General features: G+C 53.2%; 3 protein-coding genes across 45 annotated transcripts in view; 2 read left to right on the forward strand and 1 right to left on the reverse strand.

Annotated features, from left to right (window-relative positions):
- LOC101327768 (copine-9) overlaps positions 1–1,141 on the forward strand; it is a 41,810-nt gene extending 40,669 nt beyond the window's left edge. For 14 of the 15 annotated variants that reach the window (XM_073787620.1, XM_073787623.1, XM_073787621.1 and 11 more), the window contains one exon: positions 292–1,141. In XM_073787620.1, coding sequence (XP_073643721.1) covers positions 292–475 — 184 coding nt within the window. In that variant the 3' untranslated portion in view covers positions 476–1,141. Of the gene's footprint in view, positions 1–167 lie in introns of all 15 variants that reach the window. The other variant, XM_033865355.2, reaches the window with a different exon arrangement.
- Positions 1,142–3,044: 1,903 nt separating this feature from the next.
- Positions 3,045–21,933, forward strand: part of OGG1 (8-oxoguanine DNA glycosylase) — a 36,306-nt gene continuing 17,417 nt past the window's right edge. Inside the window, exons 1-8 of one of the 28 annotated variants that reach the window (XR_004528621.2) lie at positions 3,045–3,460; positions 3,781–4,028; positions 4,595–4,774; positions 6,449–6,630; positions 8,434–8,575; positions 17,383–17,568; positions 20,234–20,327; positions 21,135–21,153. Coding sequence is in view for 16 of the 28 variants with exons in the window: in XM_073787657.1 (XP_073643758.1) it covers positions 3,324–3,460; positions 3,781–4,028; positions 4,595–4,774; positions 6,449–6,630; positions 8,434–8,575; positions 8,711–8,858; positions 9,017–9,299 (1,320 nt within the window). In the remaining 12 variants the exon portion in view is untranslated. The other 27 variants (XR_004528620.2, XR_012323911.1, XR_012323912.1 and 24 more) reach the window with 27 other exon arrangements.
- Positions 9,291–19,939, reverse strand: CAMK1 (calcium/calmodulin dependent protein kinase I). 2 transcript variants are annotated; one of them, XM_073787663.1, is made up of 11 exons: positions 19,924–19,939; positions 17,644–17,758; positions 14,124–14,198; positions 13,878–14,016; positions 12,927–13,053; positions 12,758–12,833; positions 11,955–12,067; positions 11,309–11,387; positions 11,125–11,212; positions 9,664–9,781; positions 9,291–9,555 (listed from the first exon to the last, which is right to left on the reverse strand). In XM_073787663.1, the coding sequence occupies exons 2-11, from the start codon at positions 17,724–17,726 to the stop codon at positions 9,473–9,475; spliced, it is 981 nt and encodes a 326-aa protein (XP_073643764.1). In that variant the 5' UTR covers positions 17,727–17,758; positions 19,924–19,939; the 3' UTR covers positions 9,291–9,472. The 2 variants fall into 2 exon arrangements, with proteins under 2 accessions (XP_073643764.1, XP_033721283.1); XM_033865392.2 differs by lacking the exon at positions 19,924–19,939 and adding an exon at positions 15,426–15,557 and having other exon boundaries at positions 17,644–17,752.

Raw genomic sequence — 21,933 nt, forward strand, 5'->3', positions numbered from 1 at the left:
ACTGGACAAGGTACCTATTTCAGGGTAGGTCAAGGCTCCTTTTTGTGCCCATAACTAACCTATGATTACCCCGTTGTGACCGATGACTGGGCTCTTTTCATCACTAGCCTGTGAGCAGTTCCTTGAGAGCAGGGACTGCATCTCTTGGTTTCTTTAATTCCCACCAGAGCCTGGCCCAGAGTGGGGCACTCAGGAGGAGTTTTTGAAGGAATGAACAAGTGAGGAAGGCTGGTGCCTGTTGCTCCCCCAGAGATAAGAGATGACTTACTCGCTTCTCACCTCGTCCTACAGGCAGTGGCTGCCCAGGACTAAGCTGGTTCCTCTGGGCGTGAACCAGGACCTTGACAAGGAGAAGATGCTGGAGGGCCGGAAATCCAACATCCGCAAGTCAGTACAGATCGCCTACCACAGGGCTCTGCAGCACCGCAGCAAGGTGCAGGGCGAGCAGAGCAGTGAGACCAGCGATAGTGACTGATACTGTCCAGCACAACCCAACCTACAGTGCCCTGCCACCTCTCTCCTCCCCTTTGCTCACTGTCCTGGAGTGGCACCGGCCTCTGCACTGACTCATTCCTGGTCTTGGGGCCAGTCTCAGGGGAAGCTGGGTGGGGGAGGTCCCTCCCGCCCTGAGTGCAGCTGGACTGTACAGAACACTCCAAGGGCCCATGGGGGCTCTGCGCAATGAGAGGGGAGGTTCCACAGGCCAGAAAGCTCCAGAGACCTCACGGCATTGTAGCGCACGTTGGTGGGCCAAGCTTAGGACGCTGCGTAAAACAGGCCATCCAACCACCTCTGCCTACTCATGCCAGGAGAACCCCTAACTGCCTAGTGGCCTGAGGCCCCTGAGGTGGTGAGGTGAGCTGGCATCTGCACAGCCTAGCATTGAGATTGATGTCTGTCCAGCCCGGAAGAGGGGCACTAGGTGACCCCCCTCCCCTGCTGTTGTAAATACTGTAAATAGTGGAGAATTTAAATTATTCTCATTTGTAACTGCGTTTCCGGGTCGCGCCAGAGTCATTTGGTACTAAAAAAAAGACTGGGGCCTGTCCCCACTTCCCTTCTTCCCATAGATTCCCCCACCTTTCAAACTGGTTTGTATTTATTTCAAAGGAAGAAAATATATTGATTCTTAGAAAATAAATGGTCTGTTTGGAATTCTTGGTTCTTGCCTTCTGCCAGGGCAAAAGTGAGGCTGTGTTCCTCGGGGATGGTAAATAATTGGGCCCAAGTGGTTGCTGGCTGCTGTGCCTGCTGCATTTGTAAGACAACAGCAAAGATAATATTGGGTTGGCCGAAAAGTTCATTCGTGTTTTTCTGTAACATCTTACGGAAAAACCCAAACGAACTCTTTGGCTAACCCAGTATGACAGCTCCCATTCCCCATGTCCTTCCTTCACTGAGTGGTAGACCCTGTGCTGAAGCACCTTTAGATACACAGTTTTGTATAATCCTTGCAATAACTACGGGGAAAGTTAATGACAGGGTAGTTATCTCCACAAAGACACCAAGGTTTAGACAAATTAAGTAACTTGCCAAAGTTCCCACAACTAGGAAGTCGCAGAGCTAGCATTTGAACAACAGCCTGCCTCCACAGCTGGCTCTTCAACCAGTATGCCGAACGGCTGGAAGGGAGGAGTCTCGTGGCCATTCCTTCGTGAACTGCAGATGCTTCGAGTCCTTTGCCAGTGAGACGGTCCGGGTGCTGCTTCAGTCACTATAGCTGTGTGACCCTTCTTCCCCTGTTTAGCTGGGGCCTCAGCAGGAATGCAGAGGGACTCTTCATTCCCCACCTTGACACCTTCTCTTCCAATGTAAGCATTTACTGGAGGAATGCCCTCTAAGCACTAGGCACCTGTGGGCCGTCGTGCCTGCAAAGGAGACAGACACAGGAAGCAGCTGCCCCAGGGCCTGGTAACTCCTGAAGCCCGGAACTGAGACGCTGCCAGGCTCACGGCCCCCGCTGCTGGGAACTGTGGCAAGAGGGACACAGAGATATATCAGCCGTCAGTCTGTCCCTTAAGGAATCTGAAGGCTAATGGCTCAGATACAGTAACCAAGAATCACCGCCCAGAGGCAGTTCTTGTGGCCCTGCTTTTTGTGTCTTTCTCCAGAAGGTAAGAAGTTACATGATACATCTCTCCTGGGTCAGGTAGCCGACCCTGGCACCGGGGCTGCCCGGGGGGCCACACACTTGGTGGTCCTGTGGCCTCTCTGGGCCGCTGGGCGCAGTCCCCGAGGCAGGCCTACCCAGGCCCCGTTGGGCAGGGCTGAGGGAGTGCTGTGGAGGAAGGCCCTAGACGGAGGGAGCAGCTGTGGCAGCCAGCGGGCGGCGCCCGGCGGGACAGTCCGAGGAGGCAGGCCTCTGACGAGGAAGTCTGTGAGGAGGCCTAAGCCTACAGCGTCGAGGCTCAGGGACAAGCCCTTGGAGGGTAGCGGCTCCGCGGGTGAGCGCGAAGGCAGAATCCTCGGGAGCCAGATGCCGTGGAGACACCTCAGAGGCTCGGCGGGCCCGGAGCTGCGTTCCGGCGCGATTCTCAGTGAGGGGGTGGTTCAGGGGAGGCCGACTGAGGAGGGCGAGGATCAGCCCCGAGAGGCTCGGTGAGAAAGGCTAAGGACGGCGAGGGATAGGACTTGGTTCTGTGGGCGGGCAGACCCTGAGGAATCCCAGGGCTCTGAGAAGATCAGGCAGTGAGGACTGGGGCCTGAGGGCGCACAGTGCGCCCGGACCCTGGGGAGCGGGGATGGGACACACCGGCGTGCCGAGTGCAGCCGAGCCCACAGAGGAAAGCCCAAGGGCGGGCAGCTAGCCCAGCGCGCGCCAACCGCTGCGGCGCCACGGAAAGGCCCGCCCACCCGCCGCCACGCCCGATTCTCATTGGCGACTCTTAACTCTCCGTGGATTGGCTACCTCTGGATCCAATTAGCCGGGCTTGAACCGTACTTCCGGTGAGAGAGGTCGGACGCCGGAGAAAGCCGAAGAGAGCGCTTCCGCGCGCTTCCCAAAGTCGCGGCAGCTCTTTGGGACAGTGGGGACAGTGGTGCGCGCCCGGAGGCTGTGGGGGGCGGGGGAGGATACGTAAGGAGGAAGGACGGGAGTGTCGGGACAGAGTGGGAGGGACGGAGCGTTGGTGAACCGCAAGGAGTGGGCCCTTTGGGGAGTGGAGAAATTGAATAAAACTGGGCGGGCCTTAAATAAGCAAATTAAGAGGCTAGGATTTGGTGGGCGAGGCCTAGAGGGGCGTGACCTTTGGGGCGGTGTCTCGGCGGAGCGTTGAGCTGCTTTGAGTGGGCGAGGGCATCATGGGGCGGAGCCTGACGTGGAAATGTTAGCCCGCTCCCTTCTGCAGCGTAGCATGAGACATCGCACTCTAGCCTCCGTCCCGGCCCTGTGGGCCTCCATCCCCTGTCCACGCTCTGAGCTGCGCCTGGACCTGGTTCTGGCTTCTGGACAGTCATTCCGGTAAGTGACCCTGGCTCCTGGCTCCTCGGCACAGCAGATCCTGGGGTGCATTGGGGGTGATGAAGAAACTTCAGAGTACAAAAGAGGAGACTGAGGCACGGGTGGTGACCCTGTTACATGCTTTATAAAGTGGAGGTGAGGTAATAAGCCTGCGCAGTGTTGTTGCGAGGATTACATGATATAACTGATGTAAAAGAAAGCACTTTTACTTTGCAATTTGTAAGTCAGTTTTGTATATGGAGCAGTTATAAGATGGGAGGGCCCCAAAGGGTGCAGGAAGGGAAACTGAGTACTAGGGCTGCCCTGTGCCTGGGGGTCAGGTGGAGGGAGCAAAGCCCTGCGCACTGGAGTGGCGTGCTGGCCGACCAGGTATGGACACTGACCCAGACTGAGGAGCATCTTTACTGCACTGTGTACCGAGGGGATAAGGGCCGGGTTGGCAGGCCCACACTGGAAGAGCTAAAGGCCGTGCGACAGTACTTCCGGCTGGATGTCAGCCTTGCTCAGCTGTATCACCATTGGAGTTCTGTGGACCCCCACTTTCAAGAGGTGGCTCAGAAATTCCAAGGTGAGTACAGAGCCTGAGGCAGGGGTTGGGGTGCTTGTGATTTGGTTAAGTTACTCAGTTTCACCATCTGTAAAATGGGGATTATAGCCACTTCATAGGATTTTATGAGGATTAAAGAAGCTAAGACATGTAAAGTGCTTAGAATAGTGCCTGACACATAGTAATTATTATTACTGTTATTATTGTCCTGCTGACCACCATAGTGGAGTGACAAGGATATTGAGCCAAATCCGGGCTTTGTGATCTGGGGCTGGTGACATCATTCATTCTGTAAATGTTTACAGAGCATCAGCTATGCGACTGGGGATACCACAGTGAACAAAACAGAAACAAATCCCCACCCTCATAGTGCTTACATTGTGGCTTCTTCATCTGTGGAATGGGATGATAACCCAGACCTCACAAGATGCTATGAGGAATGAGAGCTCTGGTGTTGCTTTCTCTAACAGTGCTGTCCCTCATTCCCCTGGGATACCCCAGAGCCTTGGTACCTAGAATCTGAGGGTGAGAAGAGGCCACTCCCAATAACAGGTGATTTCTGGTCCCTCTGCCTTTCTGGTCCCCAGGTGTGCGACTCCTGCAACAGGATCCCATCGAGTGTCTCTTCTCCTTCATCTGTTCCTCCAACAACAACATTGCCCGCATCACTGGCATGGTGGAGCGGCTCTGCCAGACCTTCGGACCTCGGCTCCTCCAGCTTGATGAGGTCACCTACCATGGCTTCCCCAGCTTGCAGGCCCTGGCTGGTGAGTAGGTGGGTCCTTGCCTCCAGGCCTTCCAGCAGCTCTCAAGGTCTGTTCAGTTTTCCCCTGGTGCCCTTCTCCCATCTCAAAGCTTCCTGCCTTTCTAAATACTGCCCTCATCCAGAATACTGCCCTGCCTGGTCTGATCAGCCCCAGTTACACCTCATCTTCCTTATCTGTCCCTGAAATGTCAGCACCTCAGTAGTCTGGACCTTTTGCCCCATGGGTTCAATGGCTCATCAGAAGACATCTGTATACAGTGTACAGTAATTTGGACTTAAGAGCACGCATTCTAGAGACAGCCTGCCTGGGTCAGAATCTCAACTCTGGCACGTGACTTCTACGTATATGACCTTGAGCCATTATCTAGCCTCTGTGTGCCTCAGTTTTTTAATCCATTGAATGGGATAAGAATAGCACCTACTGGGCTTCCCTGGTGGTGCAGTGGTTGAGAGTCCGCCTGCCGATGCAGGGGACACGGGTTCGTGCCCCGGTCCGGGAAGATCCCACATGCCGCAGAGCGGCTGGGCCCGTGAGCCATGGCCGCTGAGCCTGTGCGTCCGGAGCCTGTGCTCTACAACGGGAGAGGCCGCAACAGTGAGAGGCCCACGTACCGCAAAAAAAAAAAAAAAAAAAAAAGAATAGCACCTACCTATCAGAGTTGTCATGAGGGTTGAGTAAAGGAATACACATACTGCACCTAGCACAGTGTTTGGCTTATGGGATGTAAACAGAAAATTCAACTTGTTATCTCTGCAATGAATCCAACAATTCTGCAACCAGAAACGCATATGTTCTTCACGGCAGCCCTGTGAGGCAAGTATTTTACAGAGGCAAGTATGTCAGTTGGCAGTTGTGAGAACCAAGCTAGAGAAAGTGCTTGGTGACTGCATAGCAAGGAGACAGCCCCCTCTGGAGAAAACAGAATGTTTTAGGTGCTTAGAAACCCAATCTTGGGTCTTAGCTCCCAGCTTAGTAGTCATAAGACCTCAAGAAATTCATTCACCTCTCCAAGCTTCTCTTAACTTGTTTGTGGAATGGGAATAACAGTCTCTATCCAGAAGGGTTTGAGGGATGAATAAAGCAATCATGAGGTAGTGCAATGGGTTAAGAGCACAGGCTTGGTGTCCCAGACCTCAGTGCAAGGTCCCATCTCTACCATGTCCTTTCTTGATCAAGTTACTTAACCTCTTCTAGGCCTTCATTTTCTCCATCCATAAAGTGGGAAGAACAATAATGTTGTCATCAGGGTCCTTGAGAAAAGTAAGCATGATAATGTACCTAAAGCACTTTGCCCATGCATGATACCCGGGACTTGAAAATAGAAGCTGTTGCTGTTATCATGACTTTTATTTTAGATCATGAATGTGAACGCCCTTTGGAAAGGTTAAGGAACTTAACTGGGGAGTTCCTCCAGGGCAGCAAGTCCTTCTCAGTCCCTTCTGCAGTGCACAGCACATAGTCAGTGCTCAGAGAACATTTGTGGAGGGGCAGAACCCAGGCCTTAACCCTTTCCTTTGTACATGCAAGTGTCCTGGGGTCTCCCAGAGGGTGGCAAGGTAGGAGAGGGGTGCTTAGGGAAAGCATTCCTGTGGGGTGCAGGGCTCACACACTAGCCTGATGACAGGAAGGATGTGATAATGCCTGACCCCTGATCCCCTCCCCACCACCCCACAGGGCCACAGGTGGAGGCTCAGCTCAGGAAGCTGGGCCTGGGGTATCGTGCCCGCTATGTGAGTGCCAGTGCCCGAGCCATCCTGGAAGAACGGGGTGGACTTCCCTGGCTGCAGCAGCTGCGCAAGGCACCCTACGAGGAGGCCCATAAGGCCCTCTGCACCCTGCCTGGGGTAGGCACCAAGGTAAGGCCCCAGGGGGGTAGGAGCTGCCCTCACCACCCATGCAGAGAGTAGCGGAGGAGGAGAGAAGGCAGGCCTGAGAGTTGGGTGCTTGGATGCGGGCTTCTCTTCTGGAGGCAGAGTGGGAAGGAGAAAGGATACCAGCAGATGTTTTATTAGAGAAATGTAGAATGCAGAAAGGGTATAAAAGACATTGCTCTTTGAATGCGTTTTTAGAAAAACCATTTGTTTAGGTACATATATACACTGCTATATGCAGAAATTTCCAGAAGGAATCACAGGGAACTTAATAGTGGTTACCTTTGGGAAGACAAATGAAAAGATGTTTCCACTTTTCATTTTGTTCTTCTCGTAAAATTATATGCACTTATAGAACTTCTTGTTAAATATCAACAGCGTTAGCTATCAGAAAGATGATTAGGAATTTGGCATTTATTGTTTTCTTTTTTATATTTCTCTGTACTTTAAAAATGAACTTTTGCTTAAAGAACTCTTTTTAATGGGCTCTGAACTCCAGCCTAACCCTAATTAAATCTGGGTTCTGCGTCTGCCTAGCTGTGTAACTTTGGCCAAGTCATTTCACCTTTCAGAACCTCAGTTTTCTTGTCTGCGAAACAAGACAAGGGGCTTCCCTGGTGGCGCAGTGGTTAAGAATCTGCCTGCCAATACAGGAGACACGGGTTCGAGCCCTGGTCCGGGAGGATCCGACATGCTATGGAGCAACTAAGCCCGGGGGCCACAGCTGCTGAGCCTGCGCTCTGGAGCCCGTGAGTCACAACTGCTGAGCCCACGTGCCACAATTACTGAAGCCCGTGCACCTAGAGCCCGTGCTCCACAACAAGAGAAGCCACAACAATAAGCCTGCGTGCCACAACGAGGAGGGGCCCCCACTCACCGCAACTAGAGAAAAGCCCGCGTGAAGCAACGAAGACCCAATGCAGCCAAAAATAAATTAAATAAATAAATAAATTTATAAAAAAATAGAGAACCTGACACACATAAGATGTTCACCCAGTAGCACTCTCATCACAGCTGTTTTATATATATATATATATATATATATATATATTTTTTTTTTTTTTTTTTTTGCGGTACATGGGCCTCTCACTGTTGTGGCCTCTCCCGCTGCGGAGCACAGACTCCAGACGTGCAGGCTCAGCGGCCATGGCTCACGGGCCCAGCCGCTCCGCGGCATGTGGGATCTTCCCAGACCGGGGCACAAACCCGTGTCCCCTGCGTCGGCAGGCGGACTCTCAACCACTGCGCCACCAGGGAAGCCCTATATTTTTTTTAAAAGAATTTCTTAATACCAGCAGCTATTTCTTTTTTAAAATTAATTAATTAATTTATTTATTTATTTTTGGCTGCATTGGGTCTTCGTTGCTGCACGCAGGATTTCTCTAGTTGCTGTGAGCAGGGGCTACTCTTCATTGCAATACGCGGGCTTCTCATTGCAGTGGCTTCTCTTGTTGCGGAGCACGGGCTGTAGGTGCATGGGCTCAGTAGTTGTGGCTCATGGGCTCTAGAGCGCAGGCTCAGTAGCTGTGGCGCACGGGCTTAGTTGCTCCGCGGCATGTGGGATCTTCCTGGACCAGGGCTGGAACCCATGTCCCTGCATTGGCATGCGGGTTCTTAACCACTGGGCCACCAGGGAAGTCCACACAGCTGTGTTTTAAATTATTAATAGAATGTACAATCATAGTAACCTCAGAGTGGAGAAGGAAGCAGCTGGCTTTGGGGCTAGAAGCAGGTTGCTGGCTGGACCCTGCCATTCCTCCTCTGTGGCTCACTCTGTGTCTGTCAAAGGTGGCCGACTGCATCTGCTTGATGGCCCTAGACAAGCCCCAGGCTGTGCCCGTGGATGTCCATGTGTGGCAGATCGCTCAATGTGACTACAGCTGGCACCCCACCACCAAGGGTCCGAGCCCCCAGGCCAACAAGGAACTGGGTAAGGAGAGAGTGGGATGTCGGGACTGGCAGTGAGCTGAGGTGGTGGAAACTTCCCACACCTCCCCCTACGCCCCACCCTTGTGGATAGGGAGCAGGAGGGCCAATCAATGTCGCCTCACCACTTCTGGTTTAGGAAGCTTTTTCCGGAGCCTGTGGGGACCTTATGCTGGCTGGGCCCAAGCAGTGAGTGTACCTAGCCTTCCCGTCCTTCTCCAGTCCAGACCCCATAGGACTTCGCCCCAAGCCCTGACCCACTTTCTTCTACCCCGCCACTGCCCCAGGTGACCCTAAAGGACTCTCCACCCACCCCAGCCCTGACTCCAGTGGACTCTCCTTGCCTCAGCCCTGACCCCCATGAACCCTTCCGGCTCCCCACACGGCACCCCCAGTCTTGACCCCAGTGTACCCTCTCTCGACTCAGACTCCTCCCCCCGACCAGGTGCTGTTCAGTGCTGACCTGCGCCAACCCCACCGAGCTCAGGAGCCACCAGCAAAGCGCAGAAAGAGATGCCCAGGGCCGGAAGGCTAGGTGGGGGCGCTGGACGAAGGGATGCCCCAAATACCCCTCCCCACCATTCCCCCTTCTCACCCCCATCCAGTCTCATGTTGGAAAGGGGGCTCCTTGCAGCTACCTCAGGGCCCAGGCACCCTCAAATCAAGCAGTTTGCGTGACAGTGTGGGATGGGAGTTGTCTGGGGAGACAGAGCTACCTGTGGTTTTAACCTCTTCCCTTTATTATACGAAGGAACAATAAAATAGAAACATTTGTATGGAAAATGCAGTGGAGGGGCTGTAGGGAAAGGGGTGTGGAGCGGGTGGAGCAGGGTAACTCCCCAGTTCAGGGAGGGGGGGAGCAGGCTGCCCCCAACCCCTCCTACACAGGGGATCCAGGCCCCTAGAGCTGGGGGGCCAGTGTGGGAGACAGTTCTGGGCCCGGCTCCACGCAGCAGTCTCGACAGCAGCAGCTGGCCACCGGCCCTACACAGGGAGAGAAAGCAGAGTTGGCCACAGGAGGAGACCCTCTGTTCTAGTGTGGGTACCTCTCTGTGGACCACCCTTGCCCTTCCACAGAGCCCAGGGCCTCACCCCCAGCTGCTGGGGCCAGCAGCTCCCCGTGGCTCTCCGTCTGTCCCTGCCCCTCTTGGCTGGTGCCCAGCTGTAGCTTCCTCATGTGCCGCACCACAGCCGTGGCATTGAAGGCTTGCTGTGGAGAGAGGCAGAAGAAGGGACTTTGGAGAGAGCAGGACATCACGGGGCAGGGTCTGGCGGTGTAATTCTCGCAGCAGTTCTGTTAGTTTTATTCAGGCAATATTGGTTGATCGCCTAAAACTCCCTGAAACATCTACAAGGCTTTATTAAACTATATTCAGTCATATCATATAGTAATACACACACACATGTATAAAATGTATATATAGATAGACGTGTGTAACTTTTTATATATAATTAATTTATATTCACATAAGAGTAAACAATATAGCATTATGTGTCAGGCACTGTTCTAAGCACTTTACATAGTAGTTCATTTAATCTTCACGAATGTCTTTGAGGTGGGCACTATTACTGTCACCATTGTCAAAGGAGGAAACTGAGGCACAGAGAGGTTAACTAACTTGCCCAGGTGTGTGTGTATCATTCTCTATTCAACCTATCCAGTGAGATGTCCCTCAAATTTACCATGTCCCAAACCAAACTCATCCCCTAAAACAAGTTTCTGCCCCTGGGATCTCCATCTTAGTGACGGTACCGCCATCTACTTCATCCCCGACCAAAATCTTGGGCCAGCCCTGGACATCTCTTCTCTCCCTCAATATCCATTGTACCATCACTTCTTGTCAGTTCTGCCTCCCAAACGACTCCTGGACCAACCAGTGTTCTCTGTTCGCAGTGCCACTGCTCTGGTCCAAGCCCTCACTGTCTCCTGACTATGTCTCTGCCACAGCCCCCTAAAGGGTCTCCCAGCCTCCTCTGTGCCTTTCTGCATCTTGAGAGCCCTTTCTAATGGGCAAGTTCCAGCTGAAAATCCTTCTCAGCATCCCCAGGATCAAATCATTGCTCCACTGTGGCACTCAAGCCCCCGAGCAGCCTGGCCCCTGCCTGGGTCTGCAGCCTGGGCTCCTGGCCCACAGCTCCTCCAGTCCAGCCAGGCTTAGCGCTTACACTGCCCTGAATGGCTGCACTCTCACGTCTCCTGGCCCTTTGCACCCTGGTTCCGTCTGCCTCAGACATTATTCTGCTGTGCCCAGCTAATTCCTACTCGGCTATCACGTCTGACGGGTTTATGCCCCTTCCAGGATCTCGTAGCTTGGGTTCGATGTTTCCTTAAGAAGTATACACTGTTCTCCCTCTAGACTTGGAGGTCAGGGACCATCACTGGAATAGAGTAGGTGTCAGAGCATTGAATGAATGAATGAGGTTCTTCAGTAAGCACCCCTGAGCATTTACAGTGTGCCCCACAAGGTGCAAGCTGCTGTGTGAGCTGAGGGCTGGATGGGGCTGGGGAGGAGTCCTGGGGAGGCTGGGACCCAGGACTAAATGTGGGCTCACCTTCCACTTGCTCTTGGCAAAGTTCTTCTTGATCTGCTCGCTCACCGACTGGTGAATATTCTTATCTAGAGCTGTATCTCCTGCAATCCTAGAGCGGATGTGTGTGGAGGGTTGTCAGTGAAGGTTGAGGCAGGCCTGGGGGCCCCAGATCCCACCCCAGCCTGCAGCTTGTGGGAGCTCTCACCAGGGGTGCTGCAAGGCCTGTTCACAGGTGAACCTCTTCTCTGGATCCTTCTCCATCAAGTGCCGGATGAAGTCTTTGGCTGAATCCCCAAGACAAGAGCAAAGACAGCATGGTGGTGCCTGAGAACACCCCCAAGATAGAACCCACCCCTCAGGTCTGGCTGGCACCGAAGCCAGATCTGTCCATTCACCACCCCACCCGCACCCTTTTCTCTAAGACCCCAGGCCCACCCCAACCCTCCAGCTTTCTCCCTTAAGAATAACTTGTTCCTAGAGAAGATTGTGCTCAGTGTATTCACACTGATGTGTACATGACTGATAATGGCTTCACAGCTTTGCCTCCTAATCGGAGGCACAGGAAGACAGATAAAAACATGAATGGTGGTGTCTTAGGCATTAGGAAGTCAGTGGGGGGAGGTATTTTCTAAAATACTATGTTTGAAGACCGAATGAATGAAAGCCTACAGTTTCTCAGGCCAGGAGCCAGGCAAAGAGAAGCACCCAGGGTGGGTGTCTGGTCTCGAAGACAGCTCTGTTAGTCTGGGGCTGGGGAATCTGGTGGAAGGAAGGCAGAGAGGAGACCCCTAAAGCAGATGAGGAAGGCACCGGAGGTAGGACCCAGGGGAAGAAAGCAAAGCCCCAAATACCAGAGTCAGAGATGTCGTCCCAATAAGGAGAGTCAAACTCGTACTCGGCCTTCAAAATCTGTTCAAAGAGTTTGGCATCGTTCTCGTCATAGAAGGGGGGATAACCACAGAGCCTGGGCAAGGAGAAACTCATTCTCATTTCCATTTTCATTGTACCCACTGGCTCCAGGATGGAGCTTTGGGGCAGTCTCAGGGAGCAGGCAGGACCCACAGGAAGGAGTTCCCCCTTTTACAAAGGGGGGAAATTTGGCCCTCTCTGCCTTGCTCACTCCTGTCCAGCTACCCTGGCTTTCTGTTCCTTAACATGCCGCCATCTGTCCTTCCTCAGGGCCTTTGCACTTGCTGTGCCCTCTGCCTAAACCATTCTCCCCCCACACCTCGAATGTCTGGCTCCCTCACTTCAGTCAGGATGCCACTCATGCCACCTCCTCAGAGAGGCTCCCTGACCTCCTATCTACAATAGCATCCATCCCCATCTCCCTCCCCTGCTTGATTTTTCTTCTTAATATTTCTTACCACCTGCCATTATTTTATAGATTTACTTATTTATTTTCTGTCTCCCTTACTAGCATGTCTGCTCCCTGAGGGCAGGCACCTTGTCTGTCTTATTCTCTGCTAAAGCCCCAGTGCTTGGCACAGTGCCAGAAACATAGTATCTGTTGAGTGAAGTAATATTAGTCATTAATTGGTAGATATAAATATGGATGGCAGGAAAGAAGAAATGGCAAGGAGGAGGAAGAGAGCAAAGTAGGGGAGAGAAGAACTCTGAAGCCACATCCCCAACGGCCAAGGCCCCCACTCACAGGATATAGGCGATGACCCCAATGGACCAGCAATCCACTGCCTTGCTGTAGGGCTTCTGGGCCAGCACTTCAGGGGCTGTGGAGGGAAGGGGACATGGTGGTGACAAATCTGCCCGGCAGCTTTGGGTTCCTCCCCCCGCCCACAGTCCCAGCCCACGGCCTTCCGCACCCACGTATCCTGGGGTCCCGCAGGCTGTGGAGAGCACGCTGCCGGGGTCTTCCATCTTGGAGAGGCCAAAGTCGGAGATCATGATCTTGGAGTCTTCATCCAGGCTGTAGTACAGCAGATTCTCTGGCTTGGAAGATGGGAGGTGGGGGAAGAGGAGTGGGAGATGGCCAGAGGCCAGCAGGACCTTCTGCCTCCCCAAGCACCCCAGCGAGCCCCCCAAAAGCCACTGTGGCATCACAGCTGCCATCTTGGTTGGAGGCACAAGAAACTCAATTAAGTTCGAAGTTCCAAAAGGACAAGGGCCTTGGGGATATGGAACGGAATTTCCTATAAACCTCAGGTGTGTACTGTGACACCCTAAAGAATTTTTGAGGAGCTCCTGTGCGCCAGATCCTGTCTTGTGCTTGATTTCAGTTTATCCTTACCACATCCCTGCTAGCCCACTCTGAATAATCGCACTTTACAGTGGGGGAAACTGATGCCTTGAGAGGCAAAGTGACTTGCCTGAGAATCTACAGTTAGGGAGGGGAGTGGCAGGGAGAGAATTCAGACCCAGATCTGTTTCACCCCAGCACTCTTCTAGAGCAGAATGAGATGTACTACAAAACGTGAACCCCATCATTGTCTCTGAGGAGCAGGCTTTCAGGGGCTTCTGGCTTTCTTCTTTGTGTTTTGCTACCCCATTCAAGTTTTCTACAAAGGGCAAGTGGGACTTTTATTATCAGAAAAAGACATAAGATGCGACTGGGATAAAATAACAGCACAGTTCACCTTTGTGTCCATTTGTGTGTCAGAGATGGAATGGGGAGGAAGCAGTTTAGGGCTTACCGGGTCAATTCTGCAGATGGGAAAGCAGGGCTCAGCAAGGGGGTGAGAGGTACCCAAGGTCTCAGGAGTTTGCAGAGGCCCCACCCCTGGGTGCCCCAGCTCCCCACACACCCTCACACCCACCTTGAGGTCTCGGTGTACGATGCCCAGGTCGTGCAGGTACTTGACGGCATCCAGCACCTGGAAGATGAGGCGGCTGGCGTCCCGCTCTGTGTAAAAGCCTTTTTCCACAATTCGGTCAAACAGCTCCCCACCTGACACCCTGTAGCCAGGGACAGGGCAGTCTGGACAAGAGAACGGAAGGCAGAGAGGCCAGGGAGGGGGCAGCAGGGAGAGCTGTGAGGAAGGTGCAGAGGCAGGGCCACTCACAGCTGCATGATGAGATAGAGGTGTCCCCCACTTTCATAGATGTCATCCAGGGCTACAATGTTGGGGTGCTTGATCCTGAAAGGAGAAATGAGGTGGTTCAGAGGTGAGGACAGTTCAGCCACCTCCCCACCCTCATGGTGAAGAACCACCGCCTGCAAACCTGGGCAGGACGAGCCTGAGATCTGGGCCTCAGAGGGAAAAGCTGATCTACCATGATGTATCATAGTGTCATGGAAGGCAGGAGAGCCACAGGGGTTAACACTGGGCTCCGGCGTCAGACAGACCCGGGTCCTCATCCGCCTCTGCCACGTGCTGTTCGGGGGCAAGTCTTCTCACCTCACAGTGCTGATCAGTATATGATTTTAACACTTGTCTGGGTTTATAAAGTTGTCAGCCTCCCCCACCAGAACATCATCTCCACGAGACCAGCAGCTTTATCTTGCTCACCACCGTTGCTCCACACCTGGTGCAGAGTGGGTGCTCACTCATATTCACTGAATTGAGGGTAACCTCTCCGGGCTTCAGTTTCTTCATCTATAATATGAAGCCAGTGATAGTACTTCCCTCCAAGTGGTGGAGTGAGGATCATGTGAGGAAATGCAGGGAAGAATCGGCACAATGCCTGGCACACAGTAAACGCTCCAGAAATGAATCAATGATGGTAATTGAGTTTGATGGAAGATTTGGCTCTGCCACAAACTTGCTGTGTGACCTTGGGCAAGTCCTTTGTCCTCTCTGGGCCTCAGTCTCCCTGACCCAATAGTGGAAATAATTATTTCGTCCCTGCCCATGGTGGTTGGAAAGCTCTGGGGGGAGGCTGGAAGTAAAGATGCTATATGAGCTTTCCAGTGAGAACAGCAGGTTTCCCATCAGCATGAACAGTTTGGAGACCATTTGGTTGTTGAGTCAGGGCATCCGCAGATGGGCATTTTTCAACTTGCTGGGTGGTTTAATATGTGGCAGGAACTTGCGGTAGGTCTAGAGATAACGTCAGTTGAGATACATGGGTTTGAGACACGTTCAAGGACTGACCTTTAGATCTGATTGGACATTAAACCACTGTAAAGAAGCAGTGGCATCTCGGTCACATCTGTCATGTTAGCTGTTGTGCCAGGCACTTGAAATAAGGGACCTCTAATGCTCCCCAAATCCCTACCAAGTGGAGATTATTACTTCGTGTTACAAATGAGCAATTTGAGGCTCAGAGAGGTTAGATGATTTGCCCAAAGCAGAGATAGGAAGCGAATGGGAGGGGTCAAGGCAGGGTCAACCCAGGGCAGGGACAGGATGTGGCTCACATACTTGTGCAGGACAGCAATCTCATTCTGCATGCTGCCCTCCTTGCCCTCCAGAACCTTCTTGGCGATACATTTGATGGCCACCAGCTTCTGAGTCCTCTTATCTTCTGCCAGGATTACCTCCGAGAAGGCCCCTCTGCAGAGAGAGGGGATTCACGAGGTGGGGAACTCAGCTTCCCTCCAGCCTCTCCTCCATCCCCCTGTGGGTTACGTGACCATCCCCAGACCAAGGAGATGGGATGAGCCTCCCTCCATCACTCATTCACCTCCCTGGTGCCAGAGGTGACCTGGCCAATCAGAGTAGTCTATCCCCTGGCCACAGTAATTGGGTCCTGTGATATAAGCCAGGTTACTGGCACTTTGAGAATGAGGTGCTCTTTCCTGCTAAGCTGGTAAGACGTAAGCTTGGAGCTAATGGTGGTCATCTTTGCCACCACTTGGGGAGAGCCTGCTTGAGAATGAAGCCAACACAAAGGAAATCAGAGCTGAGAAACCGTCAAAGACAATTTCCTGATAACATCATGTGAGCCCCTGCATCCCATGCCTGAAGTTTACTCCCTAGGCTTTTTTATTATGTGCATGACTCATTCACTCCTTTTTCTGCAAAAGCCAATTTGAGTCATGGCTTATTTAACACCCTTTAGAACCATGAAGAACCATCAGTATCACCTGGGAACTTTTCAGAAGTGTGGAATCTCAGGCCCCGCCCTAGACCTACTAAATCAGAATCTGCATTTTTAATTTTTATTTTATTTTTGGCTGTGTTGGATCTTTGTTGCTGCGCGCAGGCTTTCTCTAGTTGCGGCGAGCGGGGGCTACCCTTTGTTGCAGTGCGCAGGCTTCTCATTGTGGTGGCTTCTCTTGTTGAACACGGGCTCTAGGCACGCGGGCTTCAGTAGTTGTGGCTCACGGGCTCTAGAGTGTAGGCTCAGTAGTTGTGGTGCACAGGCTTAGTTGCTCCGCATCATGTGGGATCTTCCCGGACCAGGGCTCGAACCTGTGTCCCCTGCATTGGCAGGCGGATTCTTAACTACTGCGCCACTAGGGAAGCCCTAGAATCTGCATTTTAACAAGAGTGTCAGGTGATGTGTATCCTCACTGAAGTTTGAGAAGCAATGCTTTCTAACAGGCTCTTAGAAAGGAACACATTCATTTTCACTAAAGTTCACTGATTAAGGAGGGTTTACTTGAGTGTTCTTTCTAGGACGGTTTGCTTTCCCTGGGATAATAAGAAGCCATAAGTCAAAGAAAAGCATCTCTCGTGAAAGCTCAATCGTCAGAATAACTAGTGACTGTGATAGCCTCATTGCTGGTTTCCAGTCTTGTCCCTCTCCAGTTTCCCTTCTGTGCTGTGGCCAGAGTGACCATCCTGAATTGCAAATCTGCCACAAAGTCTTAAATGTCTTCCTGTGGCTCATGGGGTCAAGTCCAGCCTCCATAGCTTGGCTTTCAGGCCTTACATGACCTGTTCCTCTCTCTTCTCAGCCTCTTCTTCCACTCTTCCCCCAGCCTCTGATGAGAAGCTCCACTAGACTCTCTCTCCTTCCACACATAACATGCCTCTGAACCTTTGCTGATGCTGTTCCTTCTGCCTGGAATGCCTTCTCCCTCTCTGACAAGTACACTCCTACCCATCCTTTAGTCCCCGGCTCTAATACTCCCTTCTCCATAAAGTTCTTCTCCCCACAGAAGCCACTGCTCTCTCTGGGCTCAACAAAGTCCTCATTCCCAAATTTAGCTAGAGCACAGCACACACCCTGTTGTCATTTTCCGTAGGTCTGTCTCCCTCACATGTTTGGGATCGACTTGGGAGATCAGGTTTGAGTTATTTCTGGATTCCCACCACTGAGAACAAAGCCACGCCCAGCTTCAGTTCCAAAACCTAGGCCAGAACCCCCAGTTCTTGGCAGCAAGTTTGAAAAACTGGCTCCTTCATTCCTCCTACTTTCTTCTCGTCACAGGAACCCAGAGCTGTGGCAAGAGCAGCCTCTGTTCCACCCACTGTCAGCCAGAAGTGAGAAGCCCAGGCCAGTCGGGCCATACAAGGCCACCGTGGGGCCTGGGCAGTAGGAAACAGGAAGCAGTGATCAACTGGCTGGAGGAAGCACCACCCTGGACTCAGCCTCCCCAGCCAGTCAGGCCCAGGAGTGAGGACCTTCCCAACTGCCCCCCCACCCCCAGCTCAGGAACAGCTCTCCCTTTCCTCCTGCCCTGAGACTCACGTTCCCAGAACATCACGGAAGTCGTAAATGTCCCCAATGTCCTCCGCCTGCTTCCAGCTGGGGCCTTCCACTGCCCCCGGCATGGCCCACTGCCCCCTGGCCACAGCCAGGGCTCCTGGGAAAGGGAATGGAAGGAAAAGACTCAGCAGGGCCCAGGCTTCTTCGTGGGAACTTACTGGGGGCCCCATTCAGCCTGCGTTTATTCATTCCTTGATTCATTCATTTGACAAAATCATTCAACTTTCACTCATTCACAGGCCATTTGTTCATTCAGCAACATCCATGCATCATATCCTTATGCCTAGAGGAAAATCCTTCAGGGTGGCAGCAAAATTCTTTATTCAACAAAGTCACTCATTCATTCGTTTATTCAGCTCACCTCCCAGTTCCTCCCTCTCTAAATCCAAACACTCAGGGGGACACTGACCTCTGGGAGGACAGCAGAGAAGACCCCAGAGCAGCTTATAGAAATGCACAGCCCCGGAGGATCCCCCGTCCCCAGAACCAGCGATGTCCCAGCCCCACCCTGGGAATTGCTGGGGTGTCTCCTCTCCCTCCTCCTTCTCCCTGCCAGGCCTCTCGGAAATCAGTTTTCCGGCAGCCTGGGCTTCCAGCAATATCTCAGCCATGTTTTTAAATAGCTCCTTCTGCACTGTTACCACAGCAACAGCAGCCACAGCTGGAGCTCCCCGGACCTCCTGTTACCCCCCTCTCACTCCTGACTCCCCATCTGGGTCCCAGCAGCCTGAGAAATGGTCCCACCCAACCTGTCCCCTCCCGGCTTGATCTCACCCTGATCCAGCCTGTACTTTTCTGTTGAGACGTCTGTCTCAACCAGCAGTAGAGGGTGAGCATTCTCTCTCCATTCATCAGATGGAGAATGGGGAGACTGAGGTTGGCGATGGATAGGGTCTGGACCCAGAGTTGCCCAATGACCCTAGCTGGGGCCCCAGCTAAGCTTGCTGAAGGTAAAGGCCTTGGAGGGGGCTGCGGCCAGACTAGGACCCATCCAGAGAACACAGCCTCTCAATCCCATCCCAGGCCCACAGAAAGTGAGGCCAAAAGAGAGACCAGTGTACTGTGTGACCTCAGGAAGAGCACTTTTCTTCTCTGTTTTTTCTGTGGGAAAATGAGGGGAAGGTGCCCTGACTAGAGCCCCTGATGTGCGATCCCACTCTGGGTGGGACTTTGTTCCCAGGGGGGTCTGGCCACCTATCCCAGGGGCAGAAACTTCTAGGAAAGGAAACTTGATGGTAAGCTCTAGAGGCAGAATTTTAAAACCCACCTGGAGGCCTGGCAAATACAAACCTCACAGTTCCACACATATCCCTACACCCAGATACACCACACCAAGACCCACCCACACCCCTGAACCCAAACACCTGCCCCCAGATCCAGCACGCTCCATCTCCAGATGATGCTGTTACATCTCATCATACATGTACACCCAGACATCAGCACACATGTCCAAACACACACTTCCTCAGACATCCTCACACACAGACATCCTCCCACAGATCCCTCTCACACCCCAAAACACACATCCACGTACACCTGGACGAGATGACATGCAGACAGGACAGACACACACACACAGACCCCTCACCTGTATACCAGACATCCCAGATTCATTCACACCCTTCACCCTCCAGCTCCTATACACCCTAGAAGCTCTTAAACTCCAAATCCTCAAAACATCTAACTCCAAACATCCTCAGTACACAACTGTATACCCCCCAACTCTGACTTACTACCCTTTGAGCCAGATTCCAGCACACACAACACCTAGATACACAATGTGCAGCCCAAACACTGTTTCCCAGACATCCCCACCCATACGGATACGCTTACACACCAACATGCTGCAACTTCATATCAGATCCACTTGCCTGTGCTATGACATTCGCATACCCCAACACGGCCCCCACACGTCTTTACCTCCTAATGCCCAGTCCTTCCACATTCAGGCCCAGCTGAAGGCAGACACACACACACACCCCTCCTCCTGAAGGCAGACAGACACACACACACACACCCCTCCTCCTGAAGGCAGACACACACACACACACACCCCTCCTCCTCCTTCCTCTTTTACCCACTCAGTAAAGGCACCTGCTGGGCCTGGGGTATAGGTGGGGGAGAAAGGCCCAGCCCTGCCCCTGTACAGTCCAGTACGCCCAGGCACCCCCTCCCATCTTTCGGGGATGGTGTCCAGCGGCTGAAAGGTCCCGCCGCCCGACAGCGCCCAGGGTCACGGGCGGGGCGGTTCCCGGGCTGTACCTGCGGCTGCCCAGCCGCGGGGCTGGCTGGGAGGCGCGAGTTGTCAGGTGCCGAGCTCCGTCCGCCGTCCGCCGCTGTTGCGCGCTTGGCCCGCCCGCCCGCTCTCGGGCTAGGGCTCGATTTGGACTGAGCTGGCTCCCTCCGCCCGCCCGCGGCTCTGATGTCAGAGGAGGAGGAGCCTGCGGCGGAGGGACTAGGGACTGGGAGGTGAGGATCCGCTCCCGGGCTAGGGAAGGGGCGCTGGGGGCGGGGGTACTTAGTTCAGGTTGGAGCCTCCCTTTGAGTCTTTCCATCTTTCGTCTCCCGACAGGGTCCCCGTTTCACAGAAGGAACAACTGAGGCACAGAGAGATGAAGGGTTCAGAATCAGCAGTTGGTCAGAAGCAGAGTCGAATTCGAACCCAGGTCTGTCTGATGGCGGAAGCTGGCCATTTTCACCCTGTCTCTTGGAGTTCCTTTCAGACCAGTTCCGTGAGCTCCCTTAAGGTTGGACTCTGTCCCTCCTCCCCTCCCCCCCACCTCCGCCCCGGGGAATTAGGCCCTGGGAAGAGCTTAGGAAACTGATGGGGGTGGAGGGTTGGGGCCGTAGGGAAAGGACAAAGCAAGAGTAGGAGGCAGTGAAGAGAATTGAGGCAACCGTAAGGTGGGGGCCGCATTTGACAGGCGGGAAAACTAAAGCCCGAGGTCCCCCTCTGAGGCAGAGCTGATGCTCTACTTCCCTACACCTGCCGGGCAGAACAGGAGGGTGCCCTGAGAGCCTGGGGCGGGGAGGGACGGGGGAGGAGGGAGAGTTAAATCAGGATCCTGGAGGAAGTCGGCCAAAGAGGACCGCGTGACTGGGCAGGCGCCAGTGACCGATGGCTCGGGGCCAGGTTGGGGAGGGAAAGCCCAAAAGTGCCCCGGGGAGGTAGGCAGGGGGCCAAGGGAACTGACTGACGTCCTCTTGCGCGAGGCCTTCTTTGGGAAGGTGGCCCGGGGTGTGTGGGGGGGGGGGGGCGGGGGGCGGGGCAGCAACTCCCAGGAAGTAGGGTTGGGGCTGGATGGACTGAAGCCAGCCAGAGGAGGCTCTTTGCCGAGGACCCCAACTACACCTCCATCATCACCCAGTGCTAGCCCTAACTCTTGAATTCCTGCATTTTCCAGGAAGATGGGGAAGGGACAATGCTTACCCCCAACTGAACTTAAACTGGCTTTTCCCTCTCTTATCCTCAGGACTGTGTCTGAGGGTGGTCAGTTATTATGCCCATTTTACAGTGAGAAAGGAAGATGGCAGAGGTTCCTAAAAAGGATTTTTTTTTTTTTTTTTTTTTGCGGTACGCGGGCCTCTCACTGTTGTGGCCTCTCCCGTTGCGGCGCACAGGCTCCGGACGCGCAGGCTCAGTGGCCATGGCTCACGGGCCCAGCCGCTCCGCTGCATGTGGGATCCTCCCGGACCGGGTCACGAACCCGTGTCCCCTGCATCGGCAGGCGGACTCTCAACCACTGCCCCACCACGGAAGCCCAAGGCTTTTTTTTTTTTTATAAATTTATTTTATTTTATTTATTTATTTTTGGCTGCTTTGGGTCTTCGTTGCTGCACGCGGGCTTTATATAGTTATGGCGAGAGTAGGCGCACGGGCTTCAGTAGTTGTGGCTCGTGGGCTCCAGAGCGCAGGCTCAGTAGTTGTGGCGCACGGGCTTAGTTGCTCCATGGCATGTGGGATCTTCCCGGCCCAGGGCTCGAACCCATGTCTCCTGTATTGGCAGGTGGATTCTTAACCACTGTGCCACCAGGGAAATCCCCCTAGAAAGGCTTCTGAGACTAACTTATCTGAGTCACACTCTGCCTTTCTGAGTCTCAGTTTCTTCATTGGGAATATGGGAATATCGATGACTGACTCAGAATTCTCCTGAGAATTCTATGAGACTGATGTATGTGAAATGCCTTAAATACCATTGGAATTAAAAATTTGACAGCTAAAATTTACTTCTAGTGTAAACTGAGGCTCAGAGAAGGGACCTGGTTTGCCTG

Source organism: Tursiops truncatus, chromosome 10 (genome assembly GCF_011762595.2).
Source record: "Tursiops truncatus isolate mTurTru1 chromosome 10, mTurTru1.mat.Y, whole genome shotgun sequence".
Classification (NCBI taxonomy): Eukaryota; Metazoa; Chordata; class Mammalia; order Artiodactyla; family Delphinidae; genus Tursiops; species Tursiops truncatus.

Excerpts from the sequence above, each read along its gene's own strand:
- CAMK1 (XM_033865392.2), bottom strand. The coding sequence starts at position 17,726 with ATGCCGGGGGCAGTGGAAGGCCCCAGCTGGAAGCAGGCGGAGGACATT. Across the intron at positions 14,199-15,425 it reads GAGATTGCTGTCCTGCACAA|GATCAAGCACCCCAACATTG; the intron begins GTATGTGAGCCA and ends TTCTCCTTTCAG. Across the intron at positions 9,782-11,124 it reads TTGCCAAGAGCAAGTGGAAG|CAAGCCTTCAATGCCACGGC; the intron begins GTGAGCCCACAT and ends CTCTCTCCACAG.